This window comes from Condylura cristata, unplaced genomic scaffold (assembly GCF_000260355.1).
Source record: "Condylura cristata isolate star-nosed mole 26May11 unplaced genomic scaffold, ConCri1.0 scaffold00025, whole genome shotgun sequence".
NCBI classification, from domain to species: Eukaryota; Metazoa; Chordata; class Mammalia; order Eulipotyphla; family Talpidae; genus Condylura; species Condylura cristata.
Window position 1 is genome coordinate 17,642,424 of NW_004567126.1, and position 24,196 is coordinate 17,666,619.

A 24,196-nucleotide genomic window follows, 5' to 3' on the forward strand; every position below is an offset into this window, starting at 1 on the left:
GCTGTTATAATCTGACTCTTCTGAGTGAGAGTCAGTGATATTTCACAGGGATCAGCAACTTGGCCAAGTACTGGATACAAAGGAAGTGGCCAGGCAGACAGGAGGAGAAAGGGGACAGTAGGTTCTGAATGAATAAAAGCAAAGAAGCTTTTCATGTCAAGAGTTTATCATGTGCTGCAAGAAAAAGCATATAGCAACAGCAAAGGACCACACGATGGAAGGCTACCATAGAGAGTTTGAACTTAGCTTCCGGCAGTGAAAAGTAACCAAAGGACTTTAGACATGCACAGTTGTGTTTCATTTATGAGAAGAATGCTGGTAGCACTATAGAAGATAGCTTAGAGAAAGCACATGGGACCAGAGGCAGGAAAACCCACTAGGAAGGTTTTCGTATAGTCCATGCAAGAAATAAGAGCCTAAATTCAGGCAAGAGAACAAATCAGGGCCCTCCCTGGTGGCACAGCAGGTTAAAACACAGCAGCACTGAGAAGCTAAAGCCACTTCAGCATGAGTTCGATCCCCACCTGCCCTGGAGGTGACCCACATGGCGTGGCAGACCTCTCCTGACCCGCCCGCTGCTCTCAGCAGTGTACTTCATCGATCTGCCTGTTCTGCTCCCCAGTCTATCTCTGGTGAAGCCTCTCACTGCCTCTGCACCTCTGGCCTGTACCCCAGTTCTGTATGTATAAATAAATAAATCTTAAAAAAAAAAAAAAAGAAGAACAAATCAGGCAGAAATATTTTTCCCTAATTCTTAAGGGTAGCTTCTATCAGGTAACACACACACACATATTATGAGAGAATATTTTAATACCATTATTTATATTCTTGGTACAGAGTTACATCAAAAGATATGTCATGTTAAACCACCAAAGAGACCTAAGGGAAAGTTCTAAAATACTTGGAAAAAATTTCAGCAGAATAAGTATTTTTGTAATAGTTTGAAGCTCAAGCAATTTTTATGTCAACTTGCAGTAATAAATATTGAAATAGTAGTAGTGAATTTCATGCATTATCAGCATGAGACCTAAGTTTCATTAACCTCTTGTTGCCTGGAATAAAGTTTTTCAGTGCTTTTAACATTACATAATGAAAAGCAAATCAGCAACAACAAAGCTAACTGCCAAAGAAACAGCTGAAACAATCAATTATTTTTCTTGTGACATACAGACAAAAAGAATCTCAAGTAACAAATCAGAATTCAGCAGAATAGCATAAACAATAATACAATGGTAACTGCATCTTTTTACCAAAATGCAACAATAAAATTAATAATTTTTACCTCTTGCCAGTCTTCAAGTTTGTTGTCAGAAAGATCTAGTTCTGACACATGAGCACAGAAGGCAGCAATTTCTTTTTCATCTCCTGCACAGGTTATTCCACAGCTGTTCAACACCAGTACACTTGGGAGGTTGAGGCGATCTAAATCACAGAGGAACAAAACACTTTCTACATCAGTCTAATTTCTGCCTACATATATTCAGCCCTCGGGAATCAAAATCAAATGGCATGAAATTACATAGGACCTGGAAAATATACGCAGTGATGGGACCCAAGGATGGTGAATTCTAAGGGAGACTGTCAAATATGACCCAGGAGGAAATTAAAAATACTGGATTAGTACCAACAAAAAAAGTCCTCTAGGCTTTAACTCCAGACAGAATTCTTCATCTCAATTACTAACAACAGAGCCATCATCTTCTCTGAACATTACATTCATGTGATTCATGTCTGGACTGTTGTCTCCTTATTGGCCTCGATTCTTTTTTAATTTAGTTGAAAAATATCACTCCGGATAGCTCTTTTTCCTCCATATAATGTGTATTTTCACCCTTTGCTGCCTATGAAAATGATCTCAAACTTTTGGACAGTCTACCTGCTAAACCATTTCTATTTTTTTAAGTTAATATTCAAGAAATATTCCTCACTTAAGTGGCTCTATTTCAAAATCGACATCACTTTCTATTATGTTTGTCCATCCATTATTCTATTTCATAGTCATGTAGAATTTGTCCCCTATGAAAATGGGTCTTTTAAAAATATACAATGGCGGCCCTCCCTGGTGGCACAGCGGGTTAAAGCATTGCACTGAGAAGCTAAAGCCGCTTCCGCATGAGTTCGATCCCCGCCTGCCGTGGAGGTGACCACATGGCGTGGCAGACCTCTCCTGACCCGCCCGCTGCTCCCCTCAGCAGTGTACTTCATAGATCTGCCTGTTCTGCTCTGTCTCTGGTGAAGCCTCTCGCCACCCCTCTGGCCTGTACCCCAGTTCTGTATGTACAAAAAAGTAAATCTTAAAAAAATAAATAAATAAATAATATATATATAATGGCAATGGGGGAAAGTGTTTCAGAATCTGAAACTGTGATAAATTTGGTTAAATTGGGGTAATCAAACTATTGCCTATTCAAAAGTAAAAACAGTCTTACTATCTCAGAATAAACATGATAATTAAACTATTTATTACCTATTTGGTGTAAAACAAGGACTTACAAATACACTATTTTATTAATGGGGGCCTCAAATTGTATGGTTTTTTAATTTAGTACTTTTCAGTATCAAATTTCTCAGAATGGAAATGAATTCTGAGAAAAAATTGCCAAGTTAATTCTTTCTACCATTCCACTTATATGGAGTGATGATATATTTGCATTGAGAAATAACCTACATACAGTAACCTTTGGACATAGAAACTAAAACACTGTTCAATATTAACCTCATATAATTACAAAGAACTACTTCCAAGAAATGTTACCACAGCAAGCAAAAATGCAAAGGAAAAACACATTTTGCTTTTCTAACTATAGATCTTTATTTACACCATAATCCTTCTCCTAAAATGTCTTTATTTCTTCTCTAACCAAATTCTATATATTTTTATAATCTTTTTAAAATAATAGTTTATTTTTACATCATTTTGTGCCCTTTTCCATCTCAGTTGTAATCCCCATGGGCTTCCCATCACCAAATTACCCGTGTGCCATCACCACAGTCCCGTGCACTTCCCTCCTCCCCAAATTCTATATTTTTAAAGGGTTAGTTCAGGTCTCATAGATTTGACTCTTTCCTGGTCATATTAATTAATGCTCTTCTAAATTTCTTTCCCAATCACTGTGGCATTCGATGGATTCAACATCAACTACAGCGATGAACTACTGTTTTAGCTTCTTAAATGTTAATACTTTGTAGTCTTAAAATTATTTTGTACATTTCAACTTCCTTGAAAGAATATGCATTTGAAATATTATCACTCACGTATTTTTCTTGACCTATGAGTATAACTAAAATGTGTTTTAGGGTCCTCCCTGGTGGTACAGCAGGCTAACGCACAGCACTAAGAAGCTAAAGCTACTTCATCAAGAGTTCGATCCCCTGCCCTGGAGGTGATCCACATGGTGTGGCAGACCTCTCCTGACCCGCCCACTGCTCCCCTCAGCAATATACTTCTCAGTTGGCCTGCTCTGCTTCCCCACTCTATCTCTGGTGAATCCTCTCACCGCCCCTGCAGCTGTGGCCTGTACCCCAGTTCTGGATGCATAAACAAATATATCTTTTTAAAAAATGCATTTTAATCAATCTGGAATAAAACCCTTCAGCTTTGTAAAAGAACTTAAATCATAGCAAGGGAAAAAGATTAGTTGATCCATACTTAAAAAAGGCTATCACTTCTAAACAAGGCAGTATTTTGTTTTAATGTCCTAAGCAAGTCCTAGTAAATGATTATTATTTAGATGCCACCTTTCTTACCTTTCATAGGAGAGCCCTGAGGTGTGGCTGGGACATGGACTCCCATCCCAGGACCACGGCGGTAAGGAAAGTTTTCAGGACTATATTTTTCACACAATACTTGCATAAAACTCCTTCCACTAGGTTGATCCATCTTCCTTTCCTAAAATACTACAAGAAACCATCAAAATTATTTATGTCTTCTATGACGCATAAAATAAGAACCAATTATTTATAAGGCATTACTGACACACACAACATGGTCACTGCTCCCAGGAACTCACAATATGGTGGTATCTTTTGAGATTTAGAAAAACTATGCAGACAAAAAGAGCACACTACAGTTCAGCATGTGATAACTGCAAAATAGATTAAAAGTGCTATAAGATTTAGAAGAAGCAATCATTTCCAACAAAGGATAACTAGAAGATTTTTGACTGGTCCAGAGAGTTCATGTGGTAACAGGAAAAATGACTTTAAAATAAATGTATATTGAAATATCAAACTAAAGATTTAGAATGAATTCTCTGATATTTGTTCCTCAAAATCTATTTTCCTCTTCTTCCACAGAAATATCATTTAAAACCATATACTGGCTGTTCCTATTTAGGAATGAGTATATGACTAAGTTCCAGCTGATCAATTTATAAATGCCTAGAGCACAGAGTAGACCCACTGAGCACCTCTATATGCTGAACAGTTTTGCTGAACGATTTATCCAATTTTAGACTACAGTACATTCATGAGTGTACATCACAAGTCATCTTGCAAAAAAGGGACTGCTCTCTGACAAGACCCTCATTTGTGAGTTTAAGGATAGAGCTAGTACAGTCAGTTCTTTCTGTCAACACAATGGTAAGTGTCTGCTACATCCTCTGCCCCAGCACTGACTGTGTTAAAGCTTAACTGTGTTGTGTGTGTTCATCTAGGAGAAGGTTCAGATGGAAAGTTCTTTGTTAAGGTAAAGTTATCACCAACAGCAAACACAGTACTAGCGACAGGCCCATGGCCTAGTCTCAAGCAGAATGCCAACAGAATTTTTAAAAATGTTTAATAAAAAGTCAAAGACGTTATGCTGCTATCTTCTGTGTAATTGGCAGTTCAAAAGAATGAAAAGTGTGTAGGGAGGGTGCTGAACTGTCAGTGTCAAAATAAGACACAGAGCTTAAACAGCAGCTTTTAACTGGAAGCTTCAGGATTGCTTAATTGCTCTGCAATACACAGGCATTACTCTTACAGTTTAACTATAGGCAAACTGAGGAATTACCATTCCTCTAAGACTCAGAACAAAACAAGTCCTAGTAAGCAAGGACTCTTAGGGACTTGAAAGAGTGATTCCTCACAGCCTCATTGTTCTAACCACCTCTCCCAAAAGTCTAGAGTTCCCCCCAATCTGTCTTCTTCTTCCCCCCTCCCCTAAAAATTTAAAAGCAATCTCAAGTTGTCTTCACAGGTCATTTTCCAAGATATTCTACTGGAATAACTTCCCAGGAATGCAGACAGGCTACACATTAATACATGGGTTTTGAATTAGAACATTAAGTGGATCAGTAATATAAATATACTTAACTGTTGAGGCAGCATGAGGAAGAGGAGGAGGTAGAAAAGGAAAACTAAAAACCAAGCAGAATTAAAAAATGAGGACATACAGGATGGAAAAAGATCTTTAACTTTAGTCTTTCAAAAGGTTTTTGAGGTAGGGGTAATCTCTGATTTTGGAAAGAATGGGTGTCATATTATTGCTGACTATCTCTGCAGTAAGTAGTGTTCTAACACACTGGTGAAAATGTTCTAAATCAGGGGTAAGAACCAGGGAGCAGGAATCTTGGACAATGTAGCCTGGCTATAGGACCAAGTCCTATAGTGTGACTGAAAAACCTCAACTCTGTGCCTCAAATTCTGACTATATTATGCTTTTGTAAAATGTTTGAAGGCAGTCAGGATAAAGAACAAATTGGAAAAGGTGCTCAGTACACTTTTGCCAAATAAATTGATATCGGAAAAGAACATCCAGTTTCCTAAATATCTTCAATTTCTGTCAAACAATTTGTTCTCTATTTTCCTAGTCAAAGGGTGAGATCACAATAAGTATAAAACTCAACAGAACGATCAACAGAAAATAAGCATGTCTGATCACTAGCACTGGAAGATACACAAGAAACATTTTCATATGCTGGTATGCAAGATCTTTATTTACTTCACAAAAAAATCTTTATGGTAGTACCATGCTCAGAAAGTGTGAATACTACCACCCTCACTCACAACTTTCAAGAAACACAAATCTTACCCCATAGAGTCCTAAAATCAAATATGTAATAATGTAAAAATAAATATATCTCTTTATATGTGTATAGGTTATTTTTAGGAGGATAAGATAGAAATTAATAAAATTAGTACCTATGGTTGACTCCAGAGAAAAGAAATGAGGACCAGGATAGAAAGATTTGCTTTTTTCATTGTTCCCTATGAATCACCTGAAGTAACCAAATGTATACATGTATTATCTTTTGCAAGTACAAAACATCATAAATGACCTAGAAATGACTTAATAACTTCCCAAAGGGTTTATTAATTCATCCTTATAGTCGAATTTTCTATGAAAAGAAATCCAAATTGAGCTGTGTGGAATATAAAATATCAGCAATTTTAAAAGAACTGGGAAATGACAAAGAGAGATAAAATGGATGGTGAAACAGAAATAGATTCTTTTGTAAAAAAAAAAAAAAAAGCACTGGTAAATTTAAAGAAAGCAGAGCAACACACCTGAGTCTCTGAACTAAATTACAATTAAAATGAGAGGAAATTAGCTCAATTTAAAGTTTTATTGCTTTTTAATCTTTTAAATCTCTCTCTATATCTATCTATCTATATATATATATACTGTTCATTTTTGTACAATATTTGCTTTCTCCTCTTAGGTGTAGTCTCCATAAAATTACTACCACCAGGGCTTTCCTTGTGGCACAATGTTAAAGGCTCAGCCCTATCAAGCGATCTCTAGCAATCTCCAGCCCCTACACTTGAGTTGACCCCCGCCAGGGAGCTGACCCACATGGTGTTGCAGATCTCTCTTGTCTAGCTAGCTGCTAGATGTACCTGTATTTCAGTAGATGTACCTGTTCTGTTCCCCACTTTGTCTCTGGTAAATCCTCTCATCCCCCATGCCCATACCTCTGGCCTACACCCCAGTTCTTATATGCATAAATAAATAAAAATAAACCTTTTTGGAAAAAAAATTGCCACCACCCATTCACCTGAGCACCAACACTATAAATCAGAAACATCCGCAGGGGAGGAAGAAGAGGGCTCAAAACAGGGGAGGGAAGAATACATGGGACTAAAAACTCTATTTTTAAAAGAGGGATGGGGTTAAGATGAAGGGAGTATGACGATAGCGCCAGGTGGCTGAGCCATGCTGGTCTCCACTAAGGCTCTCCAAGGCAAAGCAAGAGCTGTTTCAGGGAGAGTAAGCACGGAGAGGCTAGAGAAGCACCCTCAGGCCTCTCACTTCCTTTGCTAGGCAAGCAAGATGTGCTAATAAAAGTTATCAAAATATGTCACCCAAATTACCCAAACTGTATCCAAACTACTGTGACTCTGGAGCCATAAAAGCTCTGAGAGGAAGCTACAAAGCCATAAGCCTGAGGATAAGCTTCAGGCACCCCTGTCATCTCTGACTGTAGAGACTAACAAAGAAAAGAGAGGGGTTCCCTGCATCAGAAAGCCTATCCCACAGAATTCAAGTTACTGAATAGTAAATAGCTGTGAACAGATTTACAATTCTAAAAAAAAATCACAATAATTCAAAATATGTATTAATTTATGATGAAACTAAATCTCCAGAGTTTTCATAGCATACAAAGAAGAAGAGGGATATTCTTAAATAGTTTAAAATTACTTTGAGTCCTTTGACATGAACCCATTTCTATACAACTAACCAGTCTTATCTATTTATTAAAGAAGGGCAAAATAAACAAAACTACACTCTAAAAGCTATCTGACGTTATTTTGCTACCAAATATTTTAAAACAGGTTAAATATATATTTTGTCCAAAGGTTCTACAATTTCACCTACAGGATCCTTTGGTCACATAACATTTCCTTCTAGTCACTTTCGTCCACAAAGGTGCTGGTTTCATTCACAAGGCAATTTAAGAATAAAAATGCTTAATTAAAAAAAGTGGAGACAACAAATATATTTAGTTTTCTCTGCTAGCTCCTCTTAGCACCTTACAAAATGATTCTAGTTTGGCTTATTTGCCCATTCATACAGTTATAAAATGTGTGTGTTCCAAAAGCTTAGTCTTTCTTACTTTGATTTGACAAATGCAAACAAGCTGCTGAGTCTATGCCAAACACTGTGCTAAGCATTAAAAGAAAATTAGAATGAATGAAACCCCAGTGCTGTCATCAGGGCAAATCCAATCTAAAAGGCAATACATGAAGATAACACAGACCTGAACTCACACATTAATAGTGAAGTGAGACATAAGGATGTGTTAATTTTTGCAAAAATGACCAAGGAAATGCAAGGTGAATCCTGAGCCATTTGAAAAGACCAGGCTAATAGGGTGGAGAGGAACATACCGGGCACAGGAAATCATAGACCATGACAAGTACAAGAGGCCTGAAAGATGGACTGTTAAGTGGTATTGTTAAAATATAAAATTCCTACAGAGATAAAGAAAAAAATTTGATAGGTCACTATGAATACATTGCAAGGATTACTGACCTTCATTCAAATATCAGGGGGTCACAAATAGTGAGAAATTTAAAATTTATTTAAAGGATTAGACAATCAAAGAGTGTGTTCACCTCCACACAATTTCAGTACTGGTCAGTTCCAGTCAAGGGGATAGAAAACATAGTACAGGGAGTTTAAGACACTGAAATCCATCCTTGGAGAAGGTTAGACGACAGCAGGAAAGAGCCAATATAATGAAGAAAATCCAAGTATCCAAAAAGAGCTGTAGCTTGTTCTTTTTAGAAAAAGACAAAGATAGATGATAAATTTTATAAACTTTAAATAAATTTAAATATAAAATAAATTTATAACTGAATGGGGGGGTGAGGTATGGGTATGATATAAGCAACTAACAAAAGAAGTCTGAGAAGGAAATTCTGGAACTTCAAAGACTCTCTTAGGATTACTAGCTTTCTCAATTTTTCTAAGTTTCACGTTCTTTTATTAAAAGCTTGTTTAATTTCTGCTTTGTGGGTTTTTAACCTAATCCCCAGAAAGCTGTATTTTCTGAAAGAGCCTTACTACATCCAAATCCTGACAGATTCTTGGATATTTAAGGTAGCTGGACTTTTTTCCCCCTAAATCTTTCTGATCCTAGCATGTATACCTCAACAAAAAATAATTACTCTGTGAAAGTATATCTGCGTACTACACATTTTCCCCTCCAGAAAACACTACATACATGGATCAGTAAAGATCTATTAATAAGATTTTTCCCTAAATAATTTTTCTTTTAACATACAAGAGACAACTCCAAATTTCTAAAATTCCCAGTTGAAACCAGCATTTAAAAAAAAACAAAAAACAAACTGAGAAACCCACCAGGGAGATGTAGCTTCCCTTTTTATAACTAAGCTAAGCATGTAAATAAGTAATACCAAAAGCTTTCATATCTGAAGCATATTTAAGGCTGCACGCATACTAAGAAGCTTTGTTCAACAGATTTAGTGAGTAGATTAAGCCTTGGAATGCACATTATGGTGTGTTATTTTTCCAGACTATGGTATGTACATATGTATATTCTGCACAAAGATTAAATTACTTTTAAATATATAGTTTTCTAAGTTGCCTTTTTGCTAAATTGCTTATGAAAACTTTTATGCAAGTGAATATAAATCTACATAATCATTTTCAAGGTGTGCCGAGTATTCCATTAACATCAAACTTTTGTGGCTGAAGTTATGAATGACAGCTACATCACCTATAAAAACATTTCAGGGACATTGTCCAATCAGTATAAGTAGGCTAGACAGTCACATTCTGTATGGCATTTTTAATTTCTTTTGTCATAAAGTATGTATTATTTGCAACTGTTACCTTCCCAGAGCACTGTGTAATATATTAAAGCAGATGCCCTCTTTGTTTGAGACGGAAAATAAACTAATTCTAATAAACTTTCAGAACTCTTCTGTAAAATTATCATCCACCAGTTTATAAATTTACTCTAAGCATTCCAAGAGCAAAACTTGAGTGTAGCTGATAAGTCCATTATCACAACACCCCAGCCACCATGATTTCACACCCTGCTACAAACTACTCCCTCAACTTCTTTTCTACCAAACTACACCCAAGTCTAGAAATGTAGCATACTGACTTTTTTGATCGAAGATTTAAATAACAATCCAACTTTACCAAATCCATGTCACTGTAAATTCCTGGTCATTCCTTGACTTATGCTATTAATGGGGCATTGCCACCCTCTAGCTTGTCATAACACTATGCTTCCTCCTGAAAATTTCCAAGGATACTAAAATAACGACCCCATTTTCTCTATTTAATTATCCTAATAACAACAAAGATGTCTAAGACTGTGGTTCCATGTGAGTATTGTCTCAGAGCTATCTATATATTTACTTCTAAGGAGTGATATGCATAGGAGGCACATTTGATACTGGACAAAGTTTTCTCTTCTGTAACTGTTCATTAGCAAACATGACTGCCTCTCAAGCTGGTAATTTACTATATCTAAACACAGCACTTGAAACAGCTGATCCAAATGCACTAGTCCAAGAATTGTATGATTTGATGGAAAAAAATACTGCTTAGACTGAAGCACCTTTTTGTGTAAAAATATTTCTAAACACTTTTTTCTTGATTTCTTTAGCTTCTCACTACCTAGAAATGTTGGCTTAAACCCACTATGTCCTTATTAAATTAGGCATTCTGAAAAACTGAAAGGCACTTTTCATACTTTTTTCAGAAATCAGAAAAAAAAGAGGTTAAACAATTACGATAGCAATTTCCAAGCCCGTCTCACCCCCAGGCCCAACCCCTTCACAAACACATTTGCATTTACCTCTATCTTTGTAAGTGGCCAACATTTGATCTGGGAAAATCTCAAGGCTTAAATATTGCACTTACTCAATATTCAGTAGTAGATACATTTACTCTTGAATCCATGTTCCCCAAAAGTCAAGTGTCTCCAACTGAGATTAAAAATCCTTTTAAAGCCTAATAATTTTCCACAACCGCCCTCCAAATAGGCAAACTGACACTTATCTCTGTTTGCAGGACCTGAAACTGAGGTGACTTGCTCAGGTTTCTATATCCCAACAGGCATGCTAAGTCATACTTTCTGCATCCCTAATCTGTCGAGCCATGCTGTCTCTACTGAAAAGAAACATATGATGTCAACAGTATAGGGCAACACACTCCAATCATAGTAATACAGCTTAATAAAACATATGAAAACCACACAGCCCAAATAACTCTCATGGCCACATCAAAGTAACTACAAAAGTAAACAAGTGTTTATAGCTCTAGTCACCAAACAGAAAAAATTATTCTCCACTTCTCCTTCTTGACAAAAATCAATGAATGTTTGTTTCTAAACTGAATAAGGTTTCAGCAGAAGAAAATTATATACTCATGCTAACTTTCAGCTTTGACTATGCCAGTTTAAGTATATTTAAGGCTCTTTACAGAAAAAAGTACCTCTGTTATCTCTACTTGTGAGCACCTATAGAAGCTATCCATGTTTAACAAGGAACAAGCCACTAGTTCATCACTCCAGCTAATAAACAGCCTTCATTTGCCAGAATGTTAAACATCGGTGAGACAGAGAGGCTGCTAAGTATACAGGCGGTTAAAAAACTCACTAGCCTTTACCACATTTAGCACTATAATTGTATTGTCTGGTGGCAAGTGCTACTTCTAGAATGAAACTACCTGAATATAAATCATGTCTGACTCTACAATCTGTGTCACCGTGGGCAGTTATTTTGGTTGGTTATGTCTTCATTACCTCACCAGTAAAAAAGGGGTGATAGCTCCTACCCTCTTAGCTTATAGGGTACTGAAGAATGAAAATATGAATAAAAAGAACTTAGCACAGTACGTTGCACATAGAAAGCACTTAATAAATATCACCTTACTATAACTTCTGTTACTACTACCCCTAATACCACCACCATAACCACCCAGTAAATATAGTAGCACAAAGTATAGCTTCAGGACTAACCATGCAATTATTGTTAAATGGACTTGATCCAATTTTAATCTAGTGTAAACCAAAGCAATATGCTAATTAATGTCAGTTAATTCAAGCAGCTAAATATAATGCCATTCCTCCTAAACTGGAAAGTCTTCCTCTCTCCTCTATCCACCTGTCAAAATTGTGTGCATCCTTCAACATCCTACTCAGAATATACTTCAGAGATGAAGTCTTTTCATACATCTCCTCACAAAATGATGCTTCCTTTGAGTGGAGTTCATGGTAACTTCTGTCAACATAAGCAATGGGTAATTAATCAAGTATTAGCATGACATGTTTTCATTTTTGTCCTATACACCATTATAATTATTAAAACATTATTATACAACTCAAGCAGTGATGTGATTTTCAATGTGATTATATCTTGTGTCAGACTGTACAGCAATTAGGGATAAGGACCATATCATATTTCTTTGTATCTATCAGGGGCTAGAACTTTCCACATAATTGGCACCAAGTAAATGTGTTAATGTATTTTCTAATCACGTCTGATAGTGTGCATCAAATGTATCTTATAAAATTTGAACAAATTTAGAGATCCAGAGTACTTATGAACAAAAATGCTTCAAAGCTTATCACCGAAATACGTAATTATGTCTAACTCTCCATAAGGATTCCAAAGTAAGATATGAGACGACAGAGCCACAAATCAATGAGTCAAAAATATTTTTACCTAGCTAAATTCTTCTGCAAAAACCATAAACAATATATTTAATACAAGATGTATTTTTGTATCCATTATATACTTCATTTTCTATATAAAAGTTAATTATGCATTGCTTCATAATAGATAGTTTGATCACTAAAGATGACTACATATATACATTGCTGATGAGAATGTAAAATGGTATAGGTGCTATGGAAAACATTGTGGCAGTTTTTAAAAAAATTAACAGAGCAGTTACCTTATGATCCAACACTGACACTTCAGGGTAAAGTCCAAAAGAATTGAAATCAGCATTGTTCACAATAGCCAAAGGATGGAAACGAATATATTCAAATATCCATGAATGATGAATGGGTAAGTAAAATGTGGCATCTATACACATGCATACATATACATTTCTTTGAAAAGAAATTGACACCAGCTACAAAAGGGATCAATCTTGAAGTGAAATAGGCCAGACATGTTTTTGTGATATTGGCATCTGCCAGCTTAGTATCTGAGACATTCACTGCACTATTTTTTAAAAATAAAATGGTAGAGGCCCTCCCTGGTGGTGCAGCGGGTTAAAGTACAGCACTGAGAATCTAAAGACACTTCTGCATGAGTTCGATTCCCGCCTGCCCCGGAGGTGACCACATGGCGCGGCAGACCTCTCCTGACCCGCCCGCTGCTCCCCTCAGCAGTGTACTTCGTCGATCTGCCTGTTCTGTTCCCCACTCTGTCTCTGGTGAAGCCTCTCACCGACCCTGAGCCTCTGGCCTGTACCCCAGTTCTGTCTGTACAAATAAATAATTTTCTAAAAAAAAATAAAATAAAATGATATAAATATAAACGCAAGAAATGAGAGGAAAGTGCTAAAGTTGATGGTTTTCTGAGAAACTGTCTCACCCCAGGTGTCATAGCAGCCTCATGGCAAATTCATTGTTTGTAAATTTGCCTACTCACTAATATGCATTTGTAACTCCCAAATCAGTACTTGAGGTATTTCAGTCATCTGATACTTGCAAAGCAACAAACACTGAGTCACCGAACTTGTATGTCTCCAACCAAGACAGAAAAAGGCAGCGTATGTCTCCAACCAAGACAGAATAAGGCAGCACGCTGGCTTGCCTTCTTGTTTCAACTCTCATACTGCAAAGTGTCCTTTCCATGTCAAGACTTTCAAGTTTCTGTGATTTCTCCTTGGAAGTTTCACTAAAATGTCCTGTAAGTGTGGTGCTAAGGCACTGTATTACCCAGGCTGTGATGTGTTGTATGGACACAATGTTTCGAAAAAGTTTATTCTGGCAGGAACTAGTGCTCTTCATGAGAATTCCATGTTAATGTATCAACAACACATTTTGAATAAGGTATCTTTAAACAGAAGCATATTGCAAAACAAAGTTGATCAGCTGATAAAAATGTACCCAGAGCTGGCAGGCTGACCCTGTTTTCCCTAGGAGCAATATTCCCCATCCACTAATTCAGGGTTCATGGCAACTTGACCTAAATATTATAAATAGGAATAGACTGTACTTTGTTAAAGAAAATAACTCAGGGTTGTGGGGGAGCAATAGATAAATGGAATAGAAAAGAGAGCACCAAAATAGGACCATATAAATAAGACAGGAAGTGACAAAGAGATCATTTGGAAAAGGTCAAATTATTCAAAAACTGGTTACAGGACAAGTATCGACCTGGAAAAAATGAAACCGATGCCTCAATTCACAACACAGAAAACTCAACTCCAAATAAAGTGAAGATGGCAAACTTTATCTCTTTGAGAAGAAAAACTTTTTTCTAATAAAAGAACTTTAAGATCCTGGATTTGGGGAAATATTTCCTCAACAAACATACGAGGAACCCATAAAGGAAAGGCTGACCAGAAAAAATGAAAAAATGTTCAAAGATATTTAAAACGTAAAGAAGACAAGCCAGAAACTTAAAAAAAAAACAAAAACCAAAAAACCTGTTCCTCATCTAACATGCTACTTACTAAAAAGCAAAAAGGTCAGCAGTCCAATAAAAAGCGGACAAATGACATGCACAGTATTTAACTGAAAATAAAATTCAAATGACTAATAAATACATGTAAAAGTCTTTAATAATACTCAGATACAAAACTGAAGTGTCATTCTCCATAAATTAGCAAAACTTGAAAAATTCTGACAATACTAAGTGTCGGTGAAGATGTGGAAGAATAGAAACTCTAACATTGCTAATGGGAATACAAATACCTGGGGAAACAAATGACAGGTTAATTAGCACTGGTCTAGTGAAACTGAAATGCACTTATCCACAGCTTCTACTCCTCAATGTCAATTTCATAGGAACTTGTATATGCATCAAGAGACAAGTGCAAAAGTACCCACACTAACAGCTTTTAAAGTTAAAAAAAATCCTGGAGATGAAAAAGGACCCTTACATCCAAGAGCAGGCACTTGGGTAAACTGCATTACATGCATAAAATGAAATATCATATAATATAAATTAACAATAGTTTGTTATGCCTGCCTCCCCATCAACATGATTTAAAAACAATTCTGAATGAGTAAAATAATCGTAATATACATAGTATAATTTCATTTACAAAAAGTTTTAATCATCATATTAACTAGACTCTCATACACATGTGCTAAATCTGTAAATAAAAATCAGAGAACAAGAAACACAAAGCTCAGGATGGTAGGATCCTTCAAGAGTGCCAGTGTATAATCAGGAAGAGGCATACAGGAGGACAAAAAATTCGTGGCTCCTCCTCCATCATTCCCCACCTCTGGAGTTGTATTTGATTTCTCTCTCACACCCCATTGTAATCAGTGAAATCCATTAACAGAACCTCTAAAACACCCCGGTTCTGTTCATCCATTACTTTATTCTGGTCTACATCAACCTTGCACTAAGACTGCTACAACCACCTTCTCCCTGACTATAACTTCATTCCCTACAGAACAGCCAAGAGAACTTTGCAAATTGTAAGTCATATCTTCTTTCAAACTCTCAATGCCTTCCCTTCTCACTTAGAATAAAATCCAATCTCTTTGTCATAGTACTCAGGACTTCATTTATCTCCACTCCTCTCTCTCACTTTACCTCCATCTGCCCTTTACCTAGCCAGCTAGGTTTCAGCTAGCATGGCTTTCTCCCATCAAGTCAATTGCCCCTCCCAGTTTATTCACAAGAACATCTTTTTTCTGTCTCTTGGTTTAGCAGGCTTCATCTCAGCATTTCAGTCATCAATAAATTTAATCACAAATACCCTATTTTCCCTGAGGCTGCCCCTGACCATCCCCCACCCCATCAAATAGAGAACAATTGCCACCTTCTCTCACTCACTACTTACCCTTTCATCCTTTGCTGCATTCATCACCATTTTTAGTTTAGTGCTTGTTTTGGGGTCCCTCTCTACCAGAACACAAGTTCAACAAAATCAGGAATTGATCAGTGTTGGATGACGCGGTGTCTGGCGCATGAATTTATTAGATGAACATTAAGTGAATTTATTTTGAATAAACTAAGTATCTACTGAGAGTGAGATGAAAACCAAGCACACTAATGAAAATTAAAGAAAAAATTTGAAAATCACTAGAAAAGTATTAACCTAATAGGGCATATGCCAGAACTAACTCCCTTTTAAACAAAACTTTGAGACTACTGATAGAATGATTCTTTTGCTAAGACTGGCCACATATATAACTCAGTTTAAAAGGCAGCAGTAGGAAGTCCCTAGGTGAAAAGTAAGGGGGTGAACAAGTGTAAAGGCCCAGGTGACTGTGAGAAACTCAGCGTGCTGCTGTGCAGTATGTGAGAGGAGACTGGGAGGTGAAGATAGGCTGGTTTGACCAGGTAGAAAGAGACTTAAATTCTCTTTGCAGGCAGTGAGGAAAGGTGGGGGAAGAGGAGGAAAGTGTTTTTTTGTTTTGTTTTGTTTTGTTTTAAATCTGATACCAATCCTTTTAAGAAAGCAAAATATCCTTATGACTTTAAATACCATAAGGTCTACTGGTAAGTCTAAAATGGAAAATAACTGTTTTAAGCCTGAATTCTTGAAACCATGAGCAATTGTTTATTAACAGTGAAACTACTCTCACCATATTTCATTATTGTAAGGAACATGGCTGGCATGCTGATCATCAATTTTGGACAACAGTAGAAACAATCTTCTCAGCTTATTAGGTGCCCTGTTACTATACACGTGTTATCCCATTTAATACTCACAGCACCCATTGGAGAGGTACAAATATTAACACCACTTTGCTGATGAGAAAATAAGGCAAAATGAGGTTAAAGTCAAATGGCTAGTAAATGAAAGAGCCAGGATTCAAATCTAGGCTGCCTTACTGCAACACCTTAAAATTAAACCAATTTGCTGAAGTGATATTGCTGTTTATTCACATCATCTGCTCAAAAACTATGTGCATGCCTACTGTAATTCAAAGTATCATGCTAGATGAGCCTCAAACGCCAGGTACATTGATTCCTTGGCTCCATCAGAAATTCTGGCTCAAGACATCAGGGTAGAATTCAGAGATCTACAATTTTTATCCTAGGTTCAGTCAATTCTGATTCATTTGGTTCATTAACTAATATTTATTAATGTTATGCTAGGTGTCCTAGAGACTTGAGGATATTTGCGTCTCCTATCTTGTAGTTTGTAATCTACAAGTGTAGGAACGAGGCTCACCAACAATATAGGAAAAGTACAATAAAGACTTCAAGAAGAGGGGTCATCTGTAAGAAAATGAGTGGGATTTCATATTTCCTGCAGATTTTTAAGAATGATGCCATGTACAAAGTAATGTACAATGAGTAGTAGGCTTGGCAGGAACAGAGAATCTGCAATTATGTATGAAACAGTAATCTCACAGAAAAAGTAAAGGATGTAAAAGGCCCTGAATTCAACCTAAACAGCATGGGCTTTATTCAGTACGGATGCCAGGAAGCAGGTAATGGCTTTAGAGGAGGAAAATGATAAATCATAGCAATATTCTTTAGAAGTATATTCTGATGATGTTATGCAAGATCAAGCAGAACATGAATAACATAGATGGGCTGTTGTATTCTAATCTCAAAGAAATAAACGGTAAAATAAGATAGAAGAAAAGATGAAAAAGGGAAAAATGATAAATCTTAATAATTGCATGCAGGGCAAAGGCAACAATCAAGCTAAATGACTTTATTCTTTAAGAATGCATTCTTTGGCCCTCCCTAGTGGCGCAGCAGGTTAAAGCACTGCACTGGGAAGCTTAAGCCACTTCCACATGAGTTCGATCCCTGCCTGCCAGGGAGGAGATCCACATGGCGTGGCAGACCTCTCCTGACCCGCCCACTGCTCTCCCCTCAGTAGTGTACTCCATCCATGTGCTTGTTCTGCTCCCCACTCTATTCCTGGTGAATCCTCTCACCCTCCACATCTCTGGCCTGTACACCAGTTCTGTATGAATAAATAAATAAATCTTTAAAAAAAAAAAAAAGAATGCATTCTTTAAGACACACTCTACAGAGCTCTCCCTGGTGGCACAACAGGTTAGAGAACAGCACTGCAAGCTAGCTGCAGCCACTTCAGTAAGAGTTTGATCCCTGACTCCAGAGGTGATCCACATGGCGCAGCAGATCTCTCCTGTCTGGCCCGCTTCTTCCCTCAGCAGGGTACTTTGTGGATCTGCCTGTTCTGCTCCCCACTCTTCCTGGTGAATCCTCTCACCACCCCTGCTCCTCTGGCCTGTACCCCAATTCTGTATGCATAAATGAATAAAATCTTAAAAAAAATACTCTTCAAACTTTTTAGAACTTCTTATATATACAGCTAACTAGGCCCCACGCATATATAGTTTATTTAAACACAGAGCAGACAAGAGCAGAGAAAAAGTAGACTCTTCAACGCAAGGCGCTGTGAAAACTGGATAGCCACATGCAAAAAGGATGAACCTGGGCAACTACCTCACACATTACACAAAAATTAACTCAAAATAAATTAAAGAACTGGTTATAAGAACTGAAACCATAAAACTCCTAGAAAAAAACACAGCAGTTAAGTTCTCTGAGTTTTTTTGTTTTTTGTCTGTTTATTTTTGGTATAAAGCATGAGAAACAAAAGCTTAAATAAGAGGGACATCAAACTAAAGTTTTTGCACAATGACAGACATCATCAACAAAGAAAAAAGACAACCTACTGAATAGGATATTTGCAAATCATCTATCCAATAAGGGTTAATAACCAAAATAAAGAACTCATACAATTCAATAACAAAGAAAGAAACAACCCTATTGAAAAATGGGCAGAGGATACAATAGACATTTTTTCCCAAAGACATAGATGCTCAACATGACTAATAATCACAGAAATGCAAATCCAAACTCTCATGAAAACCACTTCACACCTGTCAAAATGGCTATCATCACTCTCTCTCTTTCACACACACACATACACACACACACACACACACAAGCACGTGCCATGTTGAAGAGAATATAGAGAAAAGGAAACCCTTTTCTCTGCAACGTTGGTAGGGATGCATGTTGTTACAGTCACTATAGAAATATGGAGTTTCCTTTAAAAAATTAAAAATAGAACTACCATATGATCCAGCAATTCGACTTCTGGGTGTTTTCTAAGAAAATGAAAACACTAATTCAAAAAGATACAGGCACCCCTATGTTCACTGCAGCGTTATTTACAATAACTAAGATATGGAAAAACCTAAGTATTTATTGATAGATGAATGGATAAGGATTTCTTTCTCTTTCTCTCTCACACTCACAAGTACTTTAGAAAAAAGAACATAACCTGTTATTTACAATAATATACATTATCTTGAGGGTATTATTTTAAGTGAAATAAACCAGATGAGGACAAATACTGCTATGATGTCACTTCTATGTGGAATCTAAAAAACTAAACAAATAACCAAACCAAACAAAACCAATCTCATAGATAAAGAGAACAGATTGCTGGATACCAGGAGGGAGGAAGCTTGGGGAGGGGTGAAATGGGTAAAGGAGAGAGGAAAGCACAAATCTCCAGTTATGGAGTAAGGCACAGGAATGTGGTGTACAGCATGAGGTCAATAAACAATGTATCGGTAATTGAAAATGCTAAGAATGAATGGAAAATGCTTACTGTGGTGATCACTGTGTATTGTATATAAAAGTTAAATTTATTATGTCATACACACAAGAGTAACACACTATATAGATCAGTTATACTTCAATAAAAAAGCAACAACGAAAAATTAAAAAACACAGCCAAGGTCTAAGCCAAGTCATTAAACAGACCTCTGAGTAGCCAAAATACATGTAGCTCATGCACTAAGAAAAAAATGCATTTGTACATATAAATGTGCCTATATACTTGATAAATGAAATGAAAGATTATTCAGAGTTACACAATCTCATTTTACACAAAATTCTAACAAATGTTAAGTATTTAATTTCCAAACCCACAGCAGTCTGGAAGCAAAAATTAAAAGAGGGAAAAGAGCCTGCTATAGGCAGACATTTAAAGTCTCAGATTCAAGAGAAATGAAAACTAAAAAAGTACACACAATCACTCAGGATAGGTTCTCCACAAATGTTTATTGACTGGTACACATGCTTCCCAGAAAAATAAAATTAATGATAATCTTCATTAACATTCCAAATACCTACCACAAAAAGAAAACTTTTAAACATCCTTTAAAGCTAAATATTTTAAAACATAGACTTGATCAAAATATAATTTGAAAGGATGGCTGATATATGCCAACACAGCCTCCTCTCAACCCACAGGATATAGTCACAAATATTAAGACATGTTTTACAACACAAACTTTAAAGAGATAAGAATCTTTCATAAGACAGCAATTATTTGGTCCCACAGATTAAATTTAACTTGAGTTCTTTTCCTGACATCTTGGCCTTTGAATTGCCATATTCAAGTAACAAGAATGCATCACCAACAAAAATGCACACTATTATAAACTGGTCTTAAATATGTAGCTTATAAATTTACCTAGTGACATCACATCACATCATTTGACACTTAACATCCTGTAGCAATAAGCTGATCGACAACTTTTAGAGAGGGTTTTAAATATAGTAACACATGAAGATTTCTCTCTCTGTTCACCAACTCTCTTTAACATAATGATATTACTCATCTAAGGACCTCAACTCTTTTATGATGGAAACATCATTTTCATGGTGACAATTAGATGTTAGTTAAGTCAAAGTTAAGTTGATGACTAAGTTAAAATACACACTAATGCATCAAAAAGTATACCAGATAATAATTACTAGAGTAAAAAGAGTTTAGGTTTCGGTTTCAGACTTTTCAAATAGCAGAAAAACAAATCAATATATCTTTATAACACTGAAACATCAAATTATCTTAACTTCCTTATGGGGATAAATAACTACATGGAATTAGCCACAGCAAAAGGCATAGAAAATTAAAGAACACATTTCAAAAATGTCAAATTTGATCAGGCAACATTAAGACTGAAGGTACTTTAGAAGACACTACATGTGCTACCTATAACGGCAAAACTGAAGCAGTCAACGGCATCTGGTTGGCTCCTCCCACCCCTCAACCATCCACTGCCTTACAATCACCCTTGCTCTCTAGAAGCATACAACATGGGGACACTGAAGGGGAAGGAAAGTGCCTTGGAGATAGTACTTTTCAAACTGCAAGTTGTGACCCCTAAATCTAAGTGAATTTGAGTCAACATGTTTTAATGAAAGCGGATGGAAGAGTAGAGATGACCAAGGATGTGACATGTTAATAAAGATAACTACTACTTTGCAATCTCCCTCCCTATGTAGGGGTGTACTAGATCATGATGTAACATGCACTACTATGGAGGTGACTTTAAAAAATAATAATAAAGCTACCTAGTTTGAAAACTAGACCTGGAAGTCTAGGTCTAAAGCCTAAAGACCCAAAGGCTGAATGTTTCCACCAATCGCCAGCACTTCCAAGTACACCAATCTCTCTGCTCACAAGCTCCTGGGAACCAATTTAAGAACTCCAGAGCAGCATAAAAAGAACTGGGACAGGCTTCAGCTAAATCATTATTTGGACCAGAAAGGACTGCTAACTTCCCCAAACAGTCCCCAGCATTGCCTACCAGCTCCTTTGTAGCTTAGCAACCTCAGGGTAGAGCCCCTCCTTCCTCCATGGACAGTAAACAGAACAACTCTTCCAAGAAACTTTTCTTAACTACAACTTCTAGAACCACTTTGTCCCATGAGAAGGCAGTATTAAATCTCCTCTCTCTACCAATCCCAGGATATCTTCCTAGGAAAGGAACTTGCATTTTACACTCGACAATATCTGAAGCTCCACACAGATGCCAGCATCGGCTAACCTCCTCCCCGGTCCCATCTTTATCCAGTCTCATTCCTCAGCATCTCCAAGTTGGGGCAAAGAGACTGTCACAAAAGTCCTTTTTAAACTACCGCCTCCTTTTATCTGTCCCTGGAAGGGGCAAGCCTAATGTCCACTGGCTCCTTTCCGACCACCAACCCCCTCTTGTATTTTTCTTGTTTTGTTTTGTTTTTTGATTCAGTGGTTGAGTCAAGTTTCCTGTTTCCTCAGCAGCCTCAGACTCGCCTCCCATCTCCAGCCAACTAGGGCGCATCTTCCATCTCCCCCCCCCCCCCCCCACCCCCCCGGGGCCAAGGGAGAAGGCAGGGTTCTCCCAACGACTCAAGCCCCCACCCTCCTCCCACCGGGACTGGACTCCCCGTCCTGGCCCAGGGCCGTCCCCGCTCCGCCCCGGCCCAGGCCCCGCCGCCCTCCAGCCCCGGGCCTGTCTCCCGTCCCACCCCTTCTCCGGCAAGCTCCACACCGCTCCGAGATCCTCCCCGCCTTTCCCCACAGTGCGCCCCAACAGGAGCGACGCTCGGCCCCGGAGGGGCGCGCCTCGGGCCCCTCGAGCCTGGCGGAGCCGGCAGGCCCCGGCTCCACTCACCCCTCAGCCCGGGAGGCGGGGGAGCTGCTGCGGCGGCTCCTCGGGCGGCGCCTCTCCTCCCCCCTCCCGGCCACCGGCGTCGCCGCCGCTCGGCCTCGGGCCTGGTCCCGGCCGGCCCAGCCCGGCTCCGCTTCACCTCGTCCCCCACTCTGGCCGCCGGAGCCCAGTGTCCTCCATTGACCCGGAAGCAGCTCTCACGGCCCAACAACAACACGTGACCCTGCCGCACGTGTCACGTCCGCTGCGTGAGGGGAGGGGGGCAGGAGCTGCCGGTCCTCCCAGACTAAACCGGAGTTGCCATGACGACGGGATGTCGGTACAGCCCGGTGGTCATCAGAAACACACCTCTGCTCTTTCTCTTTGCCCGTCAGTTGAGGGGATTCGGCCAGGTACAAAGGAGGGGTACATCAGAGCGAAATAGGGGCACGTCAGAGCAGAACCTGGGCAGCTGAGGGGCCGCCTCCTTTACCGAAAAGACCATTGCGTTGGACCTTTCCAGACTTAACCTGAAATGTTGTCCTGGCTGTCATTAACTTGCTGTGTGACCTTATCGAGTCACTTCCTGTCTCTGGCTTCAGTGTAATCATAGGTAGACTCTAGACTGTAATCTAAAACCATCCAAGTGCTTTGCATCCGGATGTGGTAGCGTTCTGGTCTTTATTCTGCGTTTCCTTTGCAGGACCTGTGGCATCTTGAATTTCCAGTGTCCCAACACCAAGATAGTAAGAGCAGCTTCTATCTATTGAGACCTTTCTGGATTCCAAGCATTGTATATATGCCATTTCTAATTTTTACAGACTTCCCAAAGCAGCTATTTTATAGTATCGAAAAAATTAAATTTACAGAGGTTAAGTGATCACCTAAGATCACTCAGTTAGTAAAAATAACCAGGCTCAGATTTTAATCCAAATGGTCTCGACACCAAAGTCCGTGCACTTCACACCTGCGATTCTCCATATACATTATATCTGACTCTGATGGGTTTTGACTGTTTATGCACTTCTTAGTTCATTTCTTTTGTAGGAACATACATGGAATAGGGTAATGCTAGCTGATTCTGAGGAGAATTCAGCCTTGTGTGGTTATGTTAGCTGAAGTGCTAGGAGCAGAAGTATCCGTGCATGAGGTCTGTGTGTTTTTGTGTGTGTCAGGTAGCATGTGAAGGGTCATGATGTGCCTGTATACACATATATATTGGTTCATAGAGAGGCACTCCTTGGTAGTTTATCACTATCAGTTGCCTGGGACTTCTCTAATTTTGTTTTGTTTTACCCCATAGGAAGTACTTAGAGCTGAGGAGGAGGGTTAAAAAAAGAAAACTGGTTAAGGAAAATATTTTGAGAATAAAGGGAGTGTGGTGTGGCTCAGGTTGCCAGGTTTTCTCTTTCTCCTCCTCTGCAGAGAGTAATCACCTCTATTCCACCTTAGGATTAATGACTTTGAGAGCATCAGGATGATTGACACAGTCACCATCAAAAGTGCACTTAGTCGCATTTCTCCAAAGAGGAAATGCAGATGGCCAACAGGCATATGAATAAATGTTCGACATCACTCGTAATAAGGGAGATGCAAATTAAAACCACAATGAGATACCACCTCACCCCAGTGAGAATGGCACATCTTCAAACAAC

General features: G+C 38.2%; 1 protein-coding gene across 1 annotated transcript in view; it reads right to left on the minus strand.

The window, feature by feature from the left end:
* The window catches only part of TBCEL (tubulin folding cofactor E-like), a 57,882-nt gene extending 35,139 nt beyond the window's left edge, over window positions 1-22,743 (minus strand). The window contains exons 1-3 of the mRNA XM_004689168.2: window positions 22,566-22,743; window positions 3,748-3,897; window positions 1,283-1,422 (exon numbers count right to left, since the gene is read on the minus strand). Of these exons, the coding sequence (XP_004689225.1) occupies window positions 1,283-1,422; window positions 3,748-3,880 (273 nt within the window). The 5' untranslated portion in view covers window positions 3,881-3,897; window positions 22,566-22,743. The remainder of the gene's footprint in view (window positions 1-1,282; window positions 1,423-3,747; window positions 3,898-22,565) is intronic.
* Window positions 22,744-24,196: the final 1,453 nt, after the last annotated feature.